This window comes from Cimex lectularius, unplaced genomic scaffold (genome assembly GCF_000648675.2).
Source record: "Cimex lectularius strain Harlan isolate CLEC.00 unplaced genomic scaffold, Clec_2.1 scaffold55, whole genome shotgun sequence".
NCBI lineage: Eukaryota > Metazoa > Arthropoda > Insecta > Hemiptera > Cimicidae > Cimex > Cimex lectularius.
This window is the reverse complement of record NW_019392647.1, coordinates 1,157,351-1,179,428: the sequence shown is the minus strand read 5'-3', so window position 1 is coordinate 1,179,428 and position 22,078 is coordinate 1,157,351. Positions and strand designations below refer to the sequence as shown.

At 33.9% G+C, this 22,078-nt stretch overlaps 2 protein-coding genes across 7 annotated transcripts in view; one reads left to right on the top strand and one right to left on the bottom strand.

The window, feature by feature from the left end:
• The first annotated feature begins 36 nt into the window (after nt 1-36).
• Nucleotides 37-1,760, top strand: LOC106668156 (mitochondrial pyruvate carrier 2-like). Its single transcript, XM_014396657.2, has 4 exons — nt 37-279; nt 1,115-1,155; nt 1,423-1,619; nt 1,675-1,760. The coding sequence occupies exons 1-4, from the start codon at nt 183-185 to the stop codon at nt 1,724-1,726; spliced, it is 387 nt and encodes a 128-aa protein (XP_014252143.1). The 5' UTR covers nt 37-182; the 3' UTR covers nt 1,727-1,760.
• A 150-nt stretch (nt 1,761-1,910) lies between these two features.
• Nucleotides 1,911-22,078, bottom strand: part of LOC106668155 (synapse-associated protein of 47 kDa) — a 62,414-nt gene continuing 42,246 nt past the window's right edge. For 2 of the 6 annotated variants that reach the window (XM_014396651.2, XM_014396652.2), the window contains exons 5-9: nt 8,735-8,875; nt 7,516-7,655; nt 7,311-7,450; nt 6,101-6,262; nt 1,911-3,892 (exon numbers count right to left, since the gene is read on the bottom strand). In XM_014396651.2, coding sequence (XP_014252137.1) covers nt 3,777-3,892; nt 6,101-6,262; nt 7,311-7,450; nt 7,516-7,655; nt 8,735-8,875 — 699 coding nt within the window. In that variant the 3' untranslated portion in view covers nt 1,911-3,776. Of the gene's footprint in view, nt 4,281-6,100; nt 6,334-7,310; nt 7,451-7,515; nt 7,656-8,734; nt 8,876-22,078 lie in introns of those variants that run through there. The other 4 variants (XM_014396653.2, XM_014396656.2, XM_014396654.2 and 1 more) reach the window with 4 other exon arrangements.

Below are 22,078 nucleotides of genomic sequence, written 5' to 3'. Positions count from 1 at the left end.
TTTAAAATTATTGTCCTTGTTCACTGTTAAAAATGTATTATTAATTAGGTTAACACATGCTTTTCATAGACATATGATAACACACTAGACATGCGATAAAATAATTTTAAAAAATATAAAAAAACACCAAGAAAATTACAAGTTTCTGCAGGGCGAGGGTGAGATACACGGGGGATGAAGGGATGTTGCCCATTTTGACGAAGATCTATGTAAGGTTAATCAAATTCATCGACCCGTGGGTACCGAATCAGTTCCAGCCTTTGTGGAACCACCCAGCAGGTAATTGAAACGTACCGCATATTCGGGATTCTTTCATATTTTCAACGGTTTTCAACACAGCTGTTGTATGTATTGCCTGTTAAAAATCGTTTATGTTAAACAACGCGTATATTACAACCTGTCTGCTTATTCTTGCTGATTTGGCTTGTCCGATGTGTTTCACCATTCAACCACTTCAGTGGCAGGTCTGAGTGGTATGCTGTCCATTGACCTACCAATGAAGATTGAAATGGGCTGAAATAGATAAAGACCAGAATGATCAAAGATGATCATCATGTTTGGTTATTCTTGATTCTTGCTGATTTGGCCTGTCAGATGGGTTTCAGCATTCAACCATCTTCAGTGATGAATCTGAGTGGTATTTTGTTAATCATCCCTCCAGAAAGATATCAAAGTGCTGAAATAGACCAAACCAGTAAGTATAAGACCAGAATGATCAAAGATGATCATCATGTTTGGTTATTCTTGATTCTTGCTGATTGGCCTGTCAGATGGGTTTTAGCATTCAACCATCTTCAGTGATGGATCTGAGTGGTATTTTGTCAATCATCCCTATATAAAGATATCAAAGTCCTGAAATAGACCAAACCAGAAATATTAAGGACCAATTGATCACAGATTATCTTGGTTGCTTATTCTTGCTGATTTGGCCTGTAAGATGAGTTGCAATATTCAACCATCTTCAATGGTGGGTCTGAGTAGTTTGTCAATTGACCTACTAAAGAAGGTTGAAAAGTGCTGAAATAGACAAACCAGATCAAACTACAGATTTATTACTTGCAGACTTCAAGATATCTCACAAAAAAATTTCATACTGAAGTAAGTACTGTTTCAGGGCCGAAGACTGTATTTTTCTGGGCGCCGATATGCAAGTCTGTGAGTCTTTCAATATAGAAACTGAGTTAAAATTTATTTTATAATTCACTAATTTCGTGGTCCGCTTGACCAATTAAATCATTACAATTAATTAAGGTTTTCAGTTGAGATAAAAAAAAGTTAATGGCACGAGCGTGATTCGAACCCACGATCTTCGGCTAGATACGCCGCTGCTCTACCACTTGAGCTATCGTGACCTCGATCCACTCGGACATCAACTTCCTATCTCAACCCCTCATTTATTTTATAACTTTTGTTATCTTCAAGACACTTGTTCTTGCCGGTCTCGGGGACCTCATGAGGCCGCCGGACAAGATAAGCCTCTCCCAGACAGGGTCGGTAGGCCTGACTGGTTTGATCTGGGCGAGGTGGTCCGTTGTCATAATTCCGAAGAACGTGTTTATGTGCTTTGTGAACCTATCAATATCGGCACTCCAGGGGTACCAGTTTACCAGAGCATATCTGTAAGACAAAGTAGCTTTTGCCAATAACGCATTTCTAAATCTAATATGCTTTCAGGTACCAACAACGTCTCTTGCAGAACCAACAAATTGACAGTAAAAAAAAATAAAAAAATATTAAAATAAATGCTTAAACTTTTGTAATTTTGTTGTTAATTACAAGATTGTAAAATAATTTATTTTCTAAGCTTTCAGTGATCATCAGGCTTGATGTAATGTCAGTATGCTTCCTGCAAATACAAATTCAACTTATAAACAGTTAATAATAAATTATTAGGAAAAGAAAAAAAAAGGTAATGTTTTAATCAATTTTTATTCATACTATTCAATCAATACAATACGTTTCACATAACAGAACTTCATAGTACAAAAGTCCACATTATCAACTGCAGCCTTCTGCCATCGATGTCAGCTGCTTTTTGTTCACTTTATTTTATTTATTTTTTTGTTACGCATAGTCTTAGTGCCATTGATACTATAATGTACACACAATTATATTAACTAGAATATAATTTCTGCCTATTCATATTTTGAATAATTAATAACCATGGTAATAAACAGGGACATTTTGACACAACTAAACATGTTTAATTCTTTGATAATCTAAAAGGTGCTTCTTTTTTCATTTTGTTTTGTTTAAATTGCAATGAATACAAATAAATTAATTTGTCAATTCCATTTTTTTTTTTTATTACATCTATGCAGTTTTTAACAATGATATGACCAACTAATTTTATACCTTTTTTTTTATCTTTTCAATATTATAATAATATATATTGCTTTTCTCCCTTTTTTGTTGAAAATAATATAATACAATAATCAGTTATGCTTATAGTATTAGTAAATATAAGAAGAAAGGCAAGAAAAGGAAAAAACCTACGTTTTCTTGCCAATGCACATCAAATACACACAACATCACGATCATTCATTTGGATATATTTTATTTTTTTTATCATATATATATATTTCCCTTTTTTTTGTTAAAATTACTTATAGCATGAAATTACACATACGGTATAACAATAATGTAATAAACTATTTCAACCATAACAAGGGTTGCGGTTACAGGAAGCGATTTCCTACAAAATCGAGTGAATATTCTACAAATTGAAAATATCCATTATTGTCTTATTTCTTTAACTGGATAGAAATGTTATTTTAGCCCCATCCCCCAACCAACTGAATAGAATGAAAAATCACAGTTCTACTATTAACCTACAGACTTTAGATCACCAAATCACAAAAACGACGCCAAAAAAAGCAGAAATCAATCGGATTTTTAAAGGGCCTATTGGATAAAAAACAAAATTACCACTTATTAATATTTTTGTTATTTATATATTGTTATTATACCTTACTTCAGTGAAAAAACATTTCCACATAGAATGTTTTACATTAAAATAATAAAAATCATTCAAACGATGATTAACTGAAGATTTTTTTCAAACAAATAAAGTGCATTTTTGTATAATTATCTTAAAATGCAACATTGGTTCATTTGTGAACAAGAGATGCAATTCGTATGAGGTCATCCAAATCACCAATTCTGTCAATTTTTTTTTTTTTAATTTTTGTCTGACATATTTACACATCCAAAGCTTTGATAAGGCAACATTTTAAACAAGACGAAGCTTTAAACAAAGCATATGCATTAAAAAAATGGATGATGGTTATAATAAAAAACTGATAAACTGTCGTCCTTCAAATTTTCCTTGATTGATAAGAATTTTTTTTTTGTAAATAGTTTTCAGAAGAAGCGACAAATTCAACTGAAAGTTCATAAATATAAAGAAAATATTTTTTTATGTTTATACAATTAATTAAATTTATACAATGACTAGTTTTATGTATATATTTATATATAATTTAACAGTAACATTGCTATATATAATAAAAGGGGCACTTTTTTAAATATATTTCAAATGTATATATTTAAAACAGGACAGCACACAATATACACACAGAGTAAATATTAGTTATAAATGCTACAAGTGTGAGGGGATTTGGAAAAACGAGTAATAATTTTTGTCTTTGAATCTAAATCTGCAAGCCAGACCCAAACAAGTTGAAGCGGATGATTTTTTTCCTGTTTGGGCCATGGGTGAAATGGAATGGTCAGGAGAGTAATGATCAAGTTTGATATAATCCTCTTTCGATTTTTTATTTGAGATCGCTCAACTCTTCGAGCAAGTCGATGTTGTCTTCGACCTTCTCAGTGTCGCCGACCAGCTCATAGTCTTGCAGTTCCGCTTCCAACTCTCGTTCCCAATCTTCTTCTGAAGAAAATATCCAAGGTGTCAGAAGGGACAAAGGTCAGATAGTAGGGTGTCATTAAACAAAACAAACAAAAAGAAAGAAAAAACAAAAATGTTCTTGTTTTCAAATGCTATAGAAACAAAAATAAATAAAAATGGAAGAGGTAAGGAGATAGGACGCATGCTCAAGACATTACCTGTAATGATGTCCCTTATGTCAAGAAAGTGATTTTCATTTTTTTAAAATATTTTTTTATTTTTATTTGTTAAATTCAAGAATGAAAACAAAAAGAATGCATGCATGAGTGTGCGTTATTTGGCTGTCAAGAGGTCAGGTGAGTCCGGATGTCAGGAGCAAGGGAAGGGTCGGGTGTCTCGTGGCTCCGCAGCGTCTGCTCTCCGATTTAAGCTGCACACACAAGACAAAAAAAATGCCGTTGTCAAAAAAACCGCTCTCCACTGAATTTTGAGAGGCATGCTCTTTCAAAATTTTCAACACAAAACTTATTCTCTTTTTAAAATCAAAACCTGCCTAAATCTATATGTTTATATAAATACAAGTCAGGAATGTTAGGTGATTCTTTTAATCCTATTTCAGTTTTCATCTTACCAAGCATTGTTAGTAGGAAAACAGCTAAAAGGATGGAGCGTAGCGCCTATCGCCTTACCTTCACTACTTTTTTTTTGTTAAACTATTCAGAAAGAAGTATAGCACATGCTGCTATTCAATCAATTGTGCATTAAATATGAAAATCTCTTTTTAATCAAAAGCTTTCTTATCTTCAATGTAACAACAGTGCAATGATAAAAAGTATGCAAGTATCAATCAAAAACATGCATTTGTTGAAAATATAACAAATTTTTTTTCGTTAGCCAGCTGGTTAACGAAGCCATTTATTATATCTTTTCCACTTTACGTTTTGATAATAGCAGAGATTAGGACTACTAGGAGGATAGGTGATCTTTACTTCCTATGGAAATTGTGAGGCATTGTTGTCTCGCATGAAATATTTAGCTCTTCCACACCTTTAAAGCAGAACACATTCATATTTATATTTACATACTCTAAGTTTGGTGGTAGTCTATATTCAACTGAGATCCCACCCTTATTCACGCTAATAAATCGATTCATATAAAAATAAAAACCTTTTGAACAGTATGAAAAAGAAATGGTGAGTCACTGAGGGTAGGTATTATGTTTGTGTCTTGCCCTCAATCACTTTACAAACATATAACAACTAACTTACTTCTGTGGGTCTATGCGGAACTATATATTCCACTACAAACCCACCAACACTGTATACTCAAATACTCACACTAATAAATACATTCATACAAAAAGGGTAACCATTCAAATAATACATACAATTAAAAGAAATCGTGCTTCACCATCAATCAATCTATAAACATAACAATCAACATACTTTCACGGGGAACCCTATATTCCATCACAACCCCCCCCCATGCATCAAAACACTCAAGCTAATAAGTACATTCAGTCAACAATGGATAACCAGACATGAAAGAGCCTTCAAATGCGAGCCTCTATGCAATCACAGCTGTCTCAAAAGTTTTTGAAACTTGAGGATAGGCCACACTTTGTGCTTTTCAACAGTAACTTATCACACACTAATAGAATATGTCTATCAGTTTCTTCTATATGTACAGGGGGCATCTCGATGGCCATTTGTTAATGAGGAAATGACCATGTTCCAGCTTGGTGTCGCCTATTTGCAATTGAGTATTGTGAATGTTATATTTTATTTCCCTGAATCTAATAATCTTTCTTTCAATAGAAAATTATTAGAAAGATATAAACTTAAAGAGTTAAAATTAAAAATTATGGAACAATGGACATTCAGGAATTGCTCTAACACATACAAATATAATTAAATTGTATACATAAATACATGTGTAATATGATGTGACTGTAGATAAGAAAACTTACTGACTTTCGATATTTAAATAAATATACTTTTTGTCTTAAAAAAAAGAAACTGTTTATGCACTTAAAAAAAGATAAAATAAAAACTAATATAAAAAAATTGCTAAACTTTACGACTTAAAAACAAGCAGTGGAGGAAAAACCAAAATTTAGAGTTTTTTGCATGTTTAAATAATACAGTTGGTGCATTTGTAATTATTGGTTGGAACTTTTTAAAAAATATGATAATACAAATAAATGCTTGTAATGTCTGAAGGAAATCGAGGCGAGATAAAAAGATGTACCTGTGAGGTTGGCGTCGATGCCGAGCTTCTTCATCCCCTCATTCACTTCGGCCAGATCGGCTGCCGAGCTTGCGGCAAACGTGTCCGAGACAAACTCCTGTGGGCTGTCGTCCTTTAAGCGTCCTCTGCTCATACCGTCAGGCTGATCGCCGCTTCCCCACCCTTCCATACAACCCAAGCATCAGTCACCCACACTCGGCAGACATCGCTCATCAGAAAAGTTCAGGAAAGGGCTGTGAGGGGTATTTCAATGATCTTTTGGATACTGGGGTATGATTTTGTAAGTTTTTTTTTTTTAAATAGCTGCTAGGTTATTGTTTCCTTCATGAAATGTGTAGTACTAAAGAGCGATTAATATTTAAAAAAATAAATGAAATGATGAGTAAAATTTAAAATGATGTGAGATCTTTGTCATATCTTTGCAGCATTTCTAGCCAAAGAAATACACAAAAAAATGTTAATTTTTAAATCAACGAACTTCAGCAATAGCTATTTATGATTTTTTTTTAATAAGATTTTTTTTACAGTTGTAATGGGATAACAATTAAGGACTGTGTGCAGTTATTTTGCAGATGGTAAAACAAAACAAAACTGAAAAAATGTAATCAACGATAGATGAAAAGAAAATTTATGTGTTTTCATGCTTCGCCTTGTTACTTTATAATAAAACTTACCTGGTGGGAAAAGCCGTTGATTTGACTTTGCATGTGCTCTTATGACAACCATGCAACGACATTGAAACTACACTACTTCAACATTGTTTTGGCTTCTTACTGTTAGTGTCTCGATAAGGAGGGTCAGAGAAGGCTCTTTTGGATGTACAAAAGCTTATTCAGTTTGTAAAATAATTTGGCAATAATAAAACGAAACAAAAAATGCAATAATCTGAGAGCCAGATAACACAGGAGAATATAAAGACGTATTTCATTCTATGCTCTTATCTTTATTTTCTCCCATTGCCTGGCGATATTCAATGCAAAAATTGAAAAAACAAAAAATTACTGTTTAAATTACTTTACCGTCCTGATAAACTTAAGCTTGTAATGCCTCCAAAGTATAATTTAAAAAAATGTAATGAAATCTATGACAAATTGTCCATTTTTAAGTTTTGATGAAAGGAGTGTGAAGTTGAATCGACGCGTAAAGAAATTTAAATAGTTTTTTGCGCTTAAGAAGCAGATGGATTAAAAAAAAAAAGGTTTTGCCTCACCTGGAGGCTGGACTTCAACGCTTCCTGTCCTTTCGGCTGAAGCTTCTGACTTTTCCTGCGCCATCGATGAGACTTCGTTAGCCTGGCAGATCAAACTGACTCTATAGAGGTAGTTACGCCAGAAATTCTCCTCGCTTATACTACAAGGTAAAAAAAGGGATTAATACTGCATACAATGTTTCAAACCTCGGCTCAAAAAACGTACACTTTTGGTACGAGCTCGAATCGCATTTTCTCAAGATTTGGATCTTCGGCGAGTATTGCCTCGCAGACAGGGAACTGTGATTCATAATCGAATGTGAAGTCGACACCTTCAGGTGGTGCCCGGACAAAGTTTCTTCTATCCTGTAATTTAAAACAAAGTAATAATTATCTAATCAATTTTATCATTTAAGAAAAAAATGTTAATAATTAATGACAAAACATCAAAATCCTAATTTTTATTTCTTGATTTTTTTTTTTTTTTTTTAACTTTCACGTTACTACTTTTCATCTTGAATTCTGAAACCGCTTCAATTGTACAACAGTTACAATGAGACCCTGGCACAGAGCTTAATTTGGTTGATTGCTTTTTGGCTTGCAAACCTCACTATGATCTTCTACAATCTCTTAAATAATTACTTTTTATTCGGATAAAAGCACCCTAGATATAAGATTTATTTGATAATAATAAATAAATAATTAAATAAACAATTAATAATTAAGTTTAACAACGTAATTTGAATGGTTTAACATGGAAAATAATCATGAAAATGACAAAAAAATATAAATAAATAAACAGACACACAAAATGAAGAGAAAAAATTAACAGTAACAATAAAATAAAAGCATCTATAATATTTCCCAATGTTATTCTGTGGATACAATCCGCAGCAGGTTTATGGTAGGGTCTTGTAACTAAATGACAAACTAGACAAACAACAAAGACAAACTAGTTATGTCTAATGTTAAAATATCTTTTGACAATCCTAGTTTAGGGATTTTTTGATCATCCCTTAAGATCTGTGGTGTTTGAAGGCGCTAAAAAATTAAACCTGTTATCATACGTGATAGTTTGAACCATTTATCATTCTCTGTTGATCTAAGAGTGTTGATGAGTTTGACAATGCTTAGAAGTGTCAAATATGATGAATCCTTGGGGAAATGGTGTACGATAAATTAAACGCAAAAGGTTTTGGGTCGATGGAACATTTCAAAATTCCATTACAGAGGGAAAGCTTTTAGAAGGAAACACAATTGTCTTCAAGATGACAGGAAATTACTAATGGGCAATATTTCGTGATATTGGAAAGAAAAAAGTTTGGCTCTGACATCTACATTGATATTTTCCCTAAATCTCAAGGTTTTTGCTGTTCTGACAAAATTAAAATTTTGCCTATAAATAGGAAGTTTATAATGTATAAATAGTGATGTAAATTACTCACAGTCGATAAGGAGAGACATTCTTCTTTGAGTGAGTCTTGATTGGGGCAGCCGACCCAAGGAGGGACCGGTGTGCCGTTTCCTTTGCCCTGCTTCTCTTTGATGAACGCCTCCTGCTCCTTGTTGAACTCTCCGAGGAGGCTCTGCACAAATGAAAAGAAACATCATTGTAAAGATTGCTGGCAAAGTAAAAGAAAAAAAAATCATACTATTACTATTCTTGCTTATCAGAAATTTATGATCTAAATGTAATGCCATCCCTGTGTAAAAGTTTTTAAATATTTGGTCCAAAAAAAATAAAATAAAAAATAAACGGGTTGTTAAGACACGTCACTCCAATATAACTTAAAACTGTTGAGACTACTATCACCTTCACACACACAATGCTGGGCAAATTTGACTTTTGAGGTCAAATTAAAAATACGAGAAGCTTAAAACCAGTATACAAAAATTTTACATAATGCTTAAAAATCAACTGTTTCTCCTAGATGGAATCGCTTTATTTAACTTAAGCATGAAGCTAAGGAAAAGGAATAAACACTCTTGTCTGATTGGTGGGATCTTTTTTGTTTGCAATGCTCTCGACGAGTTTGTCATTAACAAGAAAAACAGGCAACGTTGATTATTACAGTATAAATAGACTTTTAAATGAGGTACATCAAGGGTTGTTTTCTTTAAAGTGATGACAGACATAATTTCAAAATTTTCTTTGTAACTTCTTTTCAAAGAAGGCTACTCAAAGGAAATACTATAATTACAGGTGTACAAATAGGTCCTGAAAGTAGTACATCAATTTATCTAGCTTGTGCTGCGTTCTTAATTGCATTTTATGGTAATTAAAGAACCTAGGCTCAACTGGATCGTTTATTTTAACCATTTCATTTGCAATTGTTCAAATTAAATCAAATTTTAACTCTGGCCAAGTCAAATTTCATAAAATACAATGTTATTGACTTATAATGTGTTTACTTAATAAATCCGGGGCACAAACTCTTGCTTTTTTTAGGGTTGTAATGGCGAGAAAACTCCTCAACTTTATTAATAATAGCTTATATCAGGTCGCATCTCATTGATGATGACGGGTTACATTGAGATGTTTCTAATTGTGAATTACCACCCATTATCGAGGTTTCAAATGACAATTACTATGTCAACTACAGGCACTGGAAGTATGGAGGATTTTTGTAAATCGTATTAACTGTGAACATTGGATCCAGTTACTCCATGGCCAAATGGTTCGAGCTGGACGAAATTGGCGTTTAACGAAATTATGACTTTTTTTTTACTTTGAACTTGTTCCAGAAGTCTAGGTTATGGTGTATACTCATAGGCTTGGCACTTCAAAAAATAAAAAACATGAAAAAATTTATTTAGAAATCGTGAGATGCGGTCTGGTGTGATGTAGGTTTCAGAAAAACATTTTCTTTATCGTGCCAACGTTTCGATCTTTATGGAGATCATCTTCAGGGTTTTTTTTGTGCAGTGTGTCATTTTTGTGTGTCGTGTTGAGAGTGCCCTCGACATGACATGCAAGAATGACACAATTACACAGAAGACAAACATTTTGAGCCCTGAAGATGATCTCAATAAAGATCGAAACGTTGGCACGATAAAGAAAATGTTTTTCTGAAACCTACATCACACCAGGCCGCATCTCACGATTTCTAAATAAATATGAATTAACGGTCATTAATCACAAAAAAAAAAAAAAACATGAAAAAAGTTAGCGTTTTGCCTCGCCCTGCTTATATCCTTACGCCATCTTTGTTTTCGGCCCATGACATCATTTTTAAATATAATATTTAAATACTTAATATTATGTCTATGTGAATGTTTTTCCTACCTCGAGACGACGTTATATTTCACGGGAATTCAAATTCTGGCTACAAGTTACATTCAAATATGCAACATGTAACAAAAACATATTCAGGTTATTATACAGTTAAGGAGCAATATTTTAAATCACAAGTATTTTAGATAAAACCTAACATTTGTTCAGATGGTCAGACCAGCAGCCTGTGCTAAATAAATACTCGAAGGTATAAATTACGGGACATGGATTATAGGCAACAATATGGTTTTCAAAATAGACTAAGCTGCCGCCTTAGAAAACTTATGTATAGAAAATCAAGACCAAGGCTTAAACAGAGACGAATGGAGTTCCAGATGGCAGGGTTATCGATCTTTATACGTATACCACAAAAGATTATATGTTTAAGAAGCAAAACAAAGATAAAAGTTGCTGAAGATTTATGACGTAGCAGGATGGTTGATAAGGCGTTAAAACGCTTGAAACACAACCTAGTAATAATTCTATGGAAGAACTAAAATCTGTTTGCAGTTTGAACTTGAGCTAAAAAGCAAAGCGACCCAACGATCCTGCACGTTTACTTTTGAAAAACGCAAACAGATATTGTCTTGTCTCAAACTGCTTATAGCCGTGGACTCATCTCAAAACTCATTATGGCATTTGAGGAACGCGGAAAGAAAGACTTGGCCAAACGTTGCGAAGTTGTCAAGGTTTGCCAGGTTTTTCATATTCATTTGATGGAAAGAGCCATCGTCTTCCTCGACCTGCTTATTACCCAGCCCTCACGTCAATTTATGTCGTTTGACAAAGGAGAAAAGGAAGGTTTGGTCAGAAAGTGCAAAGCCGCTAAGGTTTGCTAGGTTTTGTATTTACATTTGATGGATGGAGTCACCATCTTCCTCGACCTGTTTATTATCCAGCCCTCACGTCAATTCATGGCGTTTGACGAAGGAAAAAAGGGAGATTTGGTCAGAAGGTGGAAGCTGCTAAGGTTTGCGAGGTTTTGTATTTACATTAGAAGAAAGGAGTCACCATCATCCTCGTGTCAATATCCCACTCACGGCATTCGACGAAGGTGGAAAAGGAGGTTTAGCAAAAAAGTGAAAAGGTTTACCAGGTTTTTCATAAATAAACACTCGATGGAAAGTCGTCATGACTCGACCTACTTATATACATAATTTCACGATACCTAACGGCGTTGGACGAAGATGGAAAGTAAGGTTAGCCAGACATAGCAAAGCTGGTGATAGACGACCTGAGGTTTGCCAAATTTTGAATTTGATGCAACTGGGAAGACTTTTTATATTTTGAGCATGTACCAGATGGACAATTGTTTCGGCCTCAACAACTCGATCAAGAATAAGCAGTTTTAAAATCATATTGGGTTCTGATCAAAGAATGAAATTATGTTTAGTTAGTTATAACAACACAACGATCCCGCACGTTTGCGTTTGAAAAAAAGCAAGATTGTCATATATGTCAGTTTTGACTCGACCTTCTTATAACCCTGTCCTAATTGATCATGGCTTTGGTCAATCGATAGCACATTTTTTCAAACAAGGATGGCATTTTTCTTTTATTTAAACACAAGTTAATACCTAAACCACCAGAGAAAATAATTCTACCATGAAACTCAGAGGAAGCTGTTCGAGGAAAATTAACTCTATGTTTAGTCAGTAAAGTGGATTTTTTAAATACTGAAAGCTAAATATAAAACGAGTTTGTTTGCGAAATGGTTGAAGCTACTATACAAATTTTGTTTATTTTTACCCCCAACCCTTTTCATAAATTTCATCTCTACACGATGAGAGACGTTAGTAAAAGTTTTTTGAACAAACCCCATTTTTTTGAAATACATACGAGGAGCACGAGGGAGCGGAGTATCGACCTGAGGCTACGCATGCATTGAAAGGGATGTGAAAGGTCGGGGGGGGGGTAGGAAAAAGTAAATTGCCGACGTTTATAGCCTTCGGGCAAAGGGAAAAATTTCTTACTTTTTTTGTTAATATTTACTGTCGTACTTTCCTTTGACGATCTTCAAAAGGGGAAATAGCTATATTAAAAATAAAATAAAATCGAGGTGAAACGATGGCAAGATTGTCTGTGGTAAGGGAACAATAAAATAAATAATACTAAGGAAACGATATGGGGGGGGGGGTGAAATATTATTTGAGGATGGCGAAAGATGAAAAGTAAGAATGACTTTTTCCATTACAACAAGAAAATATACAAATCAATTAAGCTGAAATTTCTAAAATTTTGATCATTTTACCGACATTTCATTTATCTTTAAATCATTTGCCTTCAGATAAAGTTAATTTCAAAAATTTTATTGTGAGAGACAAATCAATAATATATTCAAAATTTTCATTTTTTGTTTTACAACAAAACATGTTATAAACTAGGACTTATTTCGTCATTAAAAAAATAAAAAAAGTCTTTTTTCCAATATTTTCTAATTACGGGCGAAGAATTACATTTTAAGCAGTTTTATTTCTTAAAACTGACGTCACCGTGAGGCCATTGATCCGACAGCTTTACTGACCCAGCCCCTTTCAGCCAGCACAGTTCTGAAGAGAGAGCCGAAATTTGAAAATCAAAAATTTGTCAACCGATATTGACAAGGAAATAACAAAACGATGTCGAAAATACAATAAAAAAATCATTTAGTGATAAATTAAAATTTAACTAACAATTTATTGCCTGGCACATGCGTGAAAGATCCTGTAATTCCTGAAAAAAAAGGAAACGCAGATGGCCGAAGAAGACTTCAGCTGTTTGTCGATCCATATTTCCATATATGTACATTAATTCCTTATACCATAACTCTCTTTGAAAAAGCTGTAACTTATGGCAGATCAAACAAAACGTTCTCTATGTCTTCTCCACACACGGTCTTCGCCAAAAACCAAACGGGCACTCACCCGTGTAGAGACCATTTGTTCAAGGGTCCAAGAGAAATGCTGATTTGCAAATAGTCACCTTTTTACTCGATGCCTATCCAGTAGAAGAGAACATGATTCGGGACGTCTAAGGACTGGTATTTTCACGAAGCTCACCCTTACATTACGGACCGTTTGGAGTTGACTACCTATTAGGGAAGCTGTTAAATGACGGTTCCGGTTCCGAAGGAAGGTCCTGGCAATTGCGGCAGTGTTTGCTGCGTCAGGATCGAAACAAGCTATATTGATGAACGAACGACATTCTCGCTTGTATTTATTCTTACACAAAAGTTTGCTTTGAAGACTGCACTTATATGCCATATAAGTATGTTTTATGAAATTGACCTAATCTTCTTATGGTAGTTGAAAGAGAAGGATTTCTCACCAATCTAACCAAATGACTCGTGCGTGTTGTCAGTCCTTAGAATAGTTAATAGTAGTTAATTTGAATTGTCAATCACCACAGAAATGGTAACAAGTTTTGCTTTTTTCGACAATTTTCCATACGAGATTCAGATTATATTATGATGACATCTGCGTAACCTTGTACGTCAAAGCTCATTGTAGATAGCTTATGTAGGTACTAATAACGATGAAGTCGGTGATAGTGCTCCTTGCGGGACTCCTCTCAACGGTTCTCGATTCAAACATTCACCAGGAAAAAAAGCTTTACACCTTTTTCCCTGCGAAATCAAGAAATAAAGCATCCCAAAAGAAACTACCTATGAGTATAAGATGAACCGGTAGTGTCATTTACAGGGTCTGTCTCCACTAGCGGGTTTTTGAGTAATTCAAACGCGTTTCGGCATTGCGCCATCTTCAGTGAGGAACTTTTAGGTATACATTTCAAATATTTTACGCCCCGATGACAGACACACAGATCATTTGAAACTATTCGAACCACCATTAAACAGAAGGATTTCCAAAAAAATCCACTACTTGTGAGATTTCCTCCTTTGGTCTGCGGGGTGAAAAACCTATTGTTTGATAGTTATCGTCGCTGAAAACCTTCCTCAAACACTGAAGATGGCAAACAATCAAACAAAAATAAGAAAAAATAAATGAGTGAGAAACTGCAAAAACGCTTTTTAAAATTGGTTAAACATCTAAAATATCGAAAAAAATTGAAAAGTATGTGTTTTAATTGGTTTTCAGGTTTTAAGCTAACGGTGGAGGTGTTGGTGCGACTTTGAGTTTTGATGTATTCTACTATTTCTACTAGATCTCAGTTATCGATCGCTCTATAAATTGTACAAAAATGCAAAAAAACTTTTTAAAACTGGCGAAACAGCAAAAATATCTAAATAATTAGAAAAAGTAGGTGTTTCAACTGGATTTTAGTTTTTCAGCTACCGGTGGATGTGTTAGTTGCGAGTTTAAATTTTGATGTATTCGACTATTTCTACGAGATCTCAGATATTGATCAATACTAAAACAGCTAAACTTTTTTTTTTAAAGAATTTGCAATATTGTTACAGTCCTTGGCAATGTTGGGACTGAATCGGTCTTCAAGGAAATTTGAGATCGAAAAAAAGCTTAAATATGTCAATCTGTAGACATATTGAAGGTTGCTTTGTCCTGATGATGACCTTAAAATAGGTCGAAAGCTTGGCAGTAGCAATTGAATTTGCTATCTTCTTCAAGACCATACCTTCAAACAGAGTGTTCGTAGTTAAAAAGTGGTCCATACTTCTAATACTTGAATATTATCAACAGGTAGGATTTTTCACCAATATCACGAATTCACTTCTGAATCCACCACCAATGAAATATCCTAAGTTTCCTGGGCGTAGGCCTCCATTTATTTTTATCAATAAATTTGGACATTTGATTTTCCAAGTAGTCAATGCCAATGGATTTCATCCCATCATATGATCCTAGCGTGAGGTCAGCTCTTAGAAAATGTTAATTCGACATCATTAGGCCATTATCACGACCTGATCGTTATACAAAACACCGTTTTCATCGCCAACCACTAATCTTATAAAACCGAATACACTAAATCACTTTCGAAACAAATTTCAGCAAAAGAAATGCAGACCGAATAATAAAGATTGGCGTAGTCCATTTTCTATGGTTTATATAGGAGATATTAAATTTCCTTTTTTTAAACCTTCAGTCAGAGGGCCGACCGCTGAGAGTTTCTTTAAAATTATAAACCTCAAATAATTGAAACTTACAGGCCTTATACTCGGGGCTTCGTCTTATCCGAGAAAATCTCCTGATGAAATATTAAAAAAGGGCAAGCCGGGCCTATTTCCATCCCGCTTCTTTTCAAGCACGAATTCCTGGCTCTGAAAAGTGGTAAATTGTTAAATTAGTTAACCACGTCGGCCCAATTAGCAAGGCGCTTTATATTCAAAAGTCTTCCGACGAGTCGCGGCGAGGAACATCTGGGCCCTTTGGATTATTTATCAAGCCGAAGTGGGTCTTAAACCGTGCCCGTTTAACCGGCCAGAGGAACAAAAAAATAGGTGGAAATTTACTATTCAACACCTGTCCTGGCTATATTAACATTTGACAACGCTAAGCCCCCCCCATAAACATTAGGTAAATAAATATTTACAATCGCATAGTTTACAATGGATTTGTAAAATAAATGGCGAGCGTTCATAATTATTAGTACCAGATTTATCCTTTGTCCTAAAGGATTGAAGGAATGGCCCACTCTAGAGACAGAGAAACAGCTTCACGTGTAAATATAATAGTAATAATAATAATAGAAATCGTGAGATGCGGTTTGGTGTGATGTAGGTTTGATTGAATATAAAAAATATATTTTTTGCATTGTATAAATTCACTTTTTTCCACATCCTACATGTATTTGTTAAATTTAAACAATGTTTGTAAATCCCANTATAAACATATATACACATGTACATCTAAGAAAGATTTGGTTCGAATCTTTACTTTAAATTCACTGTATAATTGTTTCTTATTATATCTATACGGTTTACGTAAATTAATTTCAAGAAGTGAGTTTATGGTTACATCCAGAGTTTTAGAGAAGCATTCATTAGTATTTATTAGTACCTCCCCAGGAAAAAATATAGACATCAAAATTGTACAAAAATGAACAATTAAATGGATAAGCCTTATTGATTTTGCATTTGACACCATTTACCACGACGTTCTAAAATTACTTGTCGGAGAGCTAGATAGACATGCAGGTACATAACTGATATATAAAAAGAGATAGAGAAAGAGGAAGATAGAAACAGAAAGACGAAATATATTGAAATAAAGAGTCGTGAAGAGATGAGAAAGAAATTTCATTTTATTATATTTATAAAGAAAGAAGCCTGAATAAAAATTTCAATTCAATTCATCAAAAAGTTCAATTATCTTATAAATTGTTGTCCAATTCCATTTTGGTCCAGATTGTTTTGACAGTGAGATTTATAATAGATTTGAGATTACCCTTTTTTGTTTACATATTCAGAACAGACCAATTTTTCGCCAATTGCCGGCGTATATTCGATCAAAATCGGAAATAACACCGGCCCTTAAATACAAACCGTTTGTGGAATGGATAAAATCAGTTTCAGCAGACATACCTTCACGATTGTTATTTGCAACCACGATCCTTTTATCTAATTTCACGGTCTTAAATGAAAAGGGAAAATTGAATCGACCGTATTTCGAAATCCGACGGCCCGTCACTCTTTCATTTCTCCAGCTTCTATTTTTTCCCTACCCTTCTTTGAATGGTAATGAGATTCTATTAGACAACTGGGTGAATAAATACTTCTTGTTAAATAAAAAAAAACCTTGATGGTATGTGGAAAGTCTGAAAGGAAAACCTTAAAAGGCTTTTCGCCTACGAAAGGAGAAAAGATGGAAAATTTATAAAGCAATAGAAAAGAGTTTCGTGTTATTTTGTTTTAGTCCTTGATAGTATTGTGTTCGCCTATTCTCGATGTTTTTCCTTCTCAGTGTTTATTTATCCTACTGTTACATTACTTCTAAAAGTCCTTATAAAATAGAAACATAAATACACACAAAAGTAAATATGGGTATATTACCCATACTTAGCCAAAGGTTTAATCTATTGTAGTAGATGCATACTGAACAAAATGACCACATATGCAACAAAAGCCTATGCAACAAACCTTCAGTCATATTATATCCGTAACTCATAAACATAACACATAACTACACATCACCAACATATCACGTCATATTTTCCATAGCATAAGCGATATTTAATTTAAAAAATACAGGCGAAACTAGATCAGTTTTATCCAATCGAGTGATATTGATTCGACTGTAATTAGATCTTGGGTGATGAGCAAACGCATTTTTTCTTTGCCCTACGCCCTCGGAGGTTCCGCCCCCTCTTGTTAATTATCTGATTAATAAACTTTAAACGCTTGCGAAGCGATAATCAGTCCGATTCGATTCGACTTTAGCACCTAAGGTAATTGTTCGTTTATTTCCACGTTGGAAACGTGCTTTCTTTACATGATGCCTTAGTGTGGTGAATTAGTCGGTAATAAGCATATGTTAGAGTTAAATCCAACCAAATATAAAGCAATAAATTATTAGAAAAAATCAACTTAGATAATGTAAATAACTTTTTTTTTGATATGAGGGAAATGTAAAATGTCAGGGTTTAACATTTACCAAGAATCTATCATGGGATGTACAGGTGTTAAAAATAAAAAAAATCAATCTACTGGACCTTACATATATTTAATAAATTGTAAATTTTATACATATTAAAAAAAAACTTGTATCAACTCTAATCTTTCCACACATAACATATGGTCTAGGAGCAATGTGCGACTTAAATCATACACAGATCAAAAAATTGCAGGTTGGGTTAAATATTTGTACCAGACACATCCTAAACATGAAATATGGTAGTAGCATACACAGCAAGTTTTTGCAACTTAAATTTCTAAAATTAAAGACTTAGTCAATTATAATCTCTCATGTAAATTTAAATTGGTCAATTATTCTGTAAACTAGAATATTTCTTTTAATAGGCAATTTGAAGTAAATCATATTAAGTGCAATGCAAAAACGGATATATATATACATATATATAACGTATTGGGCACAAAAATCAGCGTTCATCATCATCATCGTGTATATCATAATCACATCATCGTTTATCTTTCACAACCCTGGCCTAGATGATTTGGACCTGTTGCCCTGTTATCTATTTTAATAAAGTCATTGAAAAATTAATAAATAACCGCCTAATAGACGACAATGAAAATAGTAAGGATATCTGAGAAAATAATAGGTTCAAAAATGAGAAATCTTTTAATGGTAGATATTGATATAACTAACGCCTTTGATCTTGTCAACCTTGTTCACTTATCTCTCTTCACTCCCCCCACTCTCTATTTCTTTCTCTCTCTCTCTCTCTCTCTCGGTCTCTCTCTCTCACTCTCTCTCGCTCTTTTTCTCTCTGTGAACGTGTGGAATTATTTTTGATCTTTCAGATACCGATTTGTTCTTGTATTTAAATAAAGGGGCTTGGGGTAGGCTAATCCTGCATTACGCAACAGTCCTACGGTGACTGTCGTATCAACGCGCCGTAATTTTGTCCATTTTTTAATAAGATGTTTAATCAGATACGAGCTTTCCCACAATAAGGACATGAGTCAGTATAAATTTTCCTCTTGATTACGTAAATGCAATTTTTTATTCCTATTTTGTTTGAAACCATCTTTTATTGTGGTACCCTTATTCGAGTAAGTAGATTCCAAGTTTTCTAAGTTTTTTTCTAGAACGGAAATAAATTGGCTAAGGGTGGTACTTCCCTTTTATTAATTACACATTTCCATTTTTGACATGTTCCGAGATATAATTTTCTGCCTAAATTCACACAAAAGTGGTCCCAGTGCTCCGTGTGGAACTTTAAAGATTCTTAAATTGGCTAAAGTTACAACCACAAAGTTCTACAACTTACTAGCTGAAACCTTTTCCACCTTTTCACAGTCAAAGATTGCCTTTATATACAATACGCCTTTTAGTATAATAGCGTTCTTCAAGTAGTTTACATGCCAAGGTATAATAAACAATAAATACGTAGATGATGTAATGACAGCAGTCACCACAGGTCAATGAATTCAATAAATCAAATTAGATACAATTAATAGCTTTCACCCACGTTTACAATTTACACATGAAATCGAAAACTACAAAAAAAAAGCCATATTTAGATACACTCGTGATAAAACAGCCAGCCGGCACATTAATCACAGATTGGCATCAAAAACCTATAAACACAGATCGCTACCTCAACTTTACATCACATCATCCCCTTCTACAATAATAAACACGGCCAAAGGGCTACTACACAGAATTATTACCCTGAGCCATGAATCTTTTCACCACAAGAACGTAAAGATATTTAAACATATCCTACACATAATAAACAGAATAATCAACAACTACAACAACACTATCCACTATCACTAATAACACTACATCGATTCTATCAAACCAACACACATATCCATTCCATTCGTTCGCGGCCTAACTTTAAAATGGTCTTCAAAAACTATAAAACTATTCACTCCTTGTTTTCCAAAATTAAAGATGCCACACCTGTACAACATGCTCACTACACTCTACACATTTAACAATTCTACATAGTATAATTCTTCAACAATTTTTCTCTCCTTTCCCTAATAATCCCCCTCTATAATAATCCTGAATGGCTATTCAGACCCGAACGACAAACCAACCCCCGTTTTTCCATTATCGGCACCTTTCACCTCAAAGAAGCCGACTCCTCATAGAAAAATGGTTTTCTATCCCAACTTCCTTCCCCACTTCTTCAAAACCCAACATATATAAACAAAAAACATAAATATCTCACTAACACTCTCAACATGACACACAACAATGACACATCTTCACAGAAAACGCACACTGGTGAGTAAAAATACTTTGATTAAACTTAAAATTTCTATATTGTGTAAATCATTTATATGGAGATCGTGAGGTGCGGGCTGGTATGAAGTATTTTTCTTTAAAAACATTTTCTTTATTGTGCCAACGTTTCGACCTTTAGTGAGATCATCTTCAGGGCCTGGGATTTATAAACATTGTTTAAATTTTACACAATGCTATTGGGTTGTCCGGAAAATAATGCAGGATTTTGGTATTAAACAAAAAAAAAGAAACTAGTTACTTTAAAGCAATGTTCTTTAATCAAAATAATTTCCCNTAATCCTGTAAACGTAAACAGAATATTTTATATAGATTTTTTTTAATGAAAACTTAAAATCCTGCATTATTTTCCGGACAACCCAATAGAAATTTTAGACTTTAGAATTTTAGACAAGAATTAACTCAAAGTGTTTGTTTTCCGTGTAGATGTGTCATTCTTCTGTATCGTGGTGAGAAAGCCAGTGAGATATTGACGTTGACACGATAAAGAAAATTTATTCTAAAACCTACGTCACACCAGAACCCATCTCACGATCTCCATACAATCATTAACTAACGGTCACTAAACACCACACTTTGTGTACATCATTGCATAAATTCATTTTCACATCTTACTTGTATTTTAATTTAAACAATGTTTATAAATCCCAGTCCCTAAAGATGATCTCAATAAAGATCGAAACGTTGGCACGATAAACAAAATGTTTTTCTAAACGCATATCACAGCAGACCGCATCTCTCGATCTCTAAATAATCACAGTTTAAAATATGTTGTTAATCAATTTTTGAGAGACAAATTGTACAAAACAACAAAAACATAAATTTATATTATAGGGGTAGGAAAGATCCAACTGAGGCATCACAGTTCTGTTACGCATTCGGAATATATTATTCCATCATCAGAGCTCAAAGACTAACGATTAAATATTCAATTTAACTCATCAGTAGGTCTAAACCCCCCAGGTTAGTTTAAAATTAGTGATCGCGCCAAAAATCGCGAATTATAATTGTTTATTTTGTTTCCGAAATACCGCTAATCTAGAATTTATCCTGGCACTGTTCCCTCCCCACAATCCTGTCCTGTTCGCTTCCGTCTCGGTTCCATACAGTCCACTATTAATTAGCCTACATGAGTGATTTTCATTCAGTTTTTCTCTTATTTTCAAGAAGCATTTTTTTTGGTTTTGTTAATTATCGCGTTCAAAATAACGCGAGTGTCTCCTCCCGCATCCTTAATGCGACACATCATACAGGGTTCGGACGGAGCCCCTAAGGTAATTAATAGACTAGGATTCTGTTTTACCTTTGGCCAGAGTTATTGCAGGTTCTAGCTATTAAACGGCTCTCCTCCCTGGTTGTCGAGAAAATCAAGCCACAGTTAACAAGTTAGTATTTAATTTAATTTAATTTTTATTGCGGCCGACCAGCGCGTGCACAATTAGCATTAATGTTTAAATTGAATTTCTAATCGATAGTTTTTGAGCTCGGATGATGGAATATTCCGAAAACTGTTGCTGTGACCTCAACTGGATCTACTTACTCCTCATCAAAAACGGGGTTGATCTATTCTCATTTTTTAATATAAATTTATTACTATCCAAACCTCTATATCGTATTACGTGTTGTTCTCTTTGTCAAGAAGTTAAGAGGGTCGTATTAAAGTTGGGAAACTCGGTTTC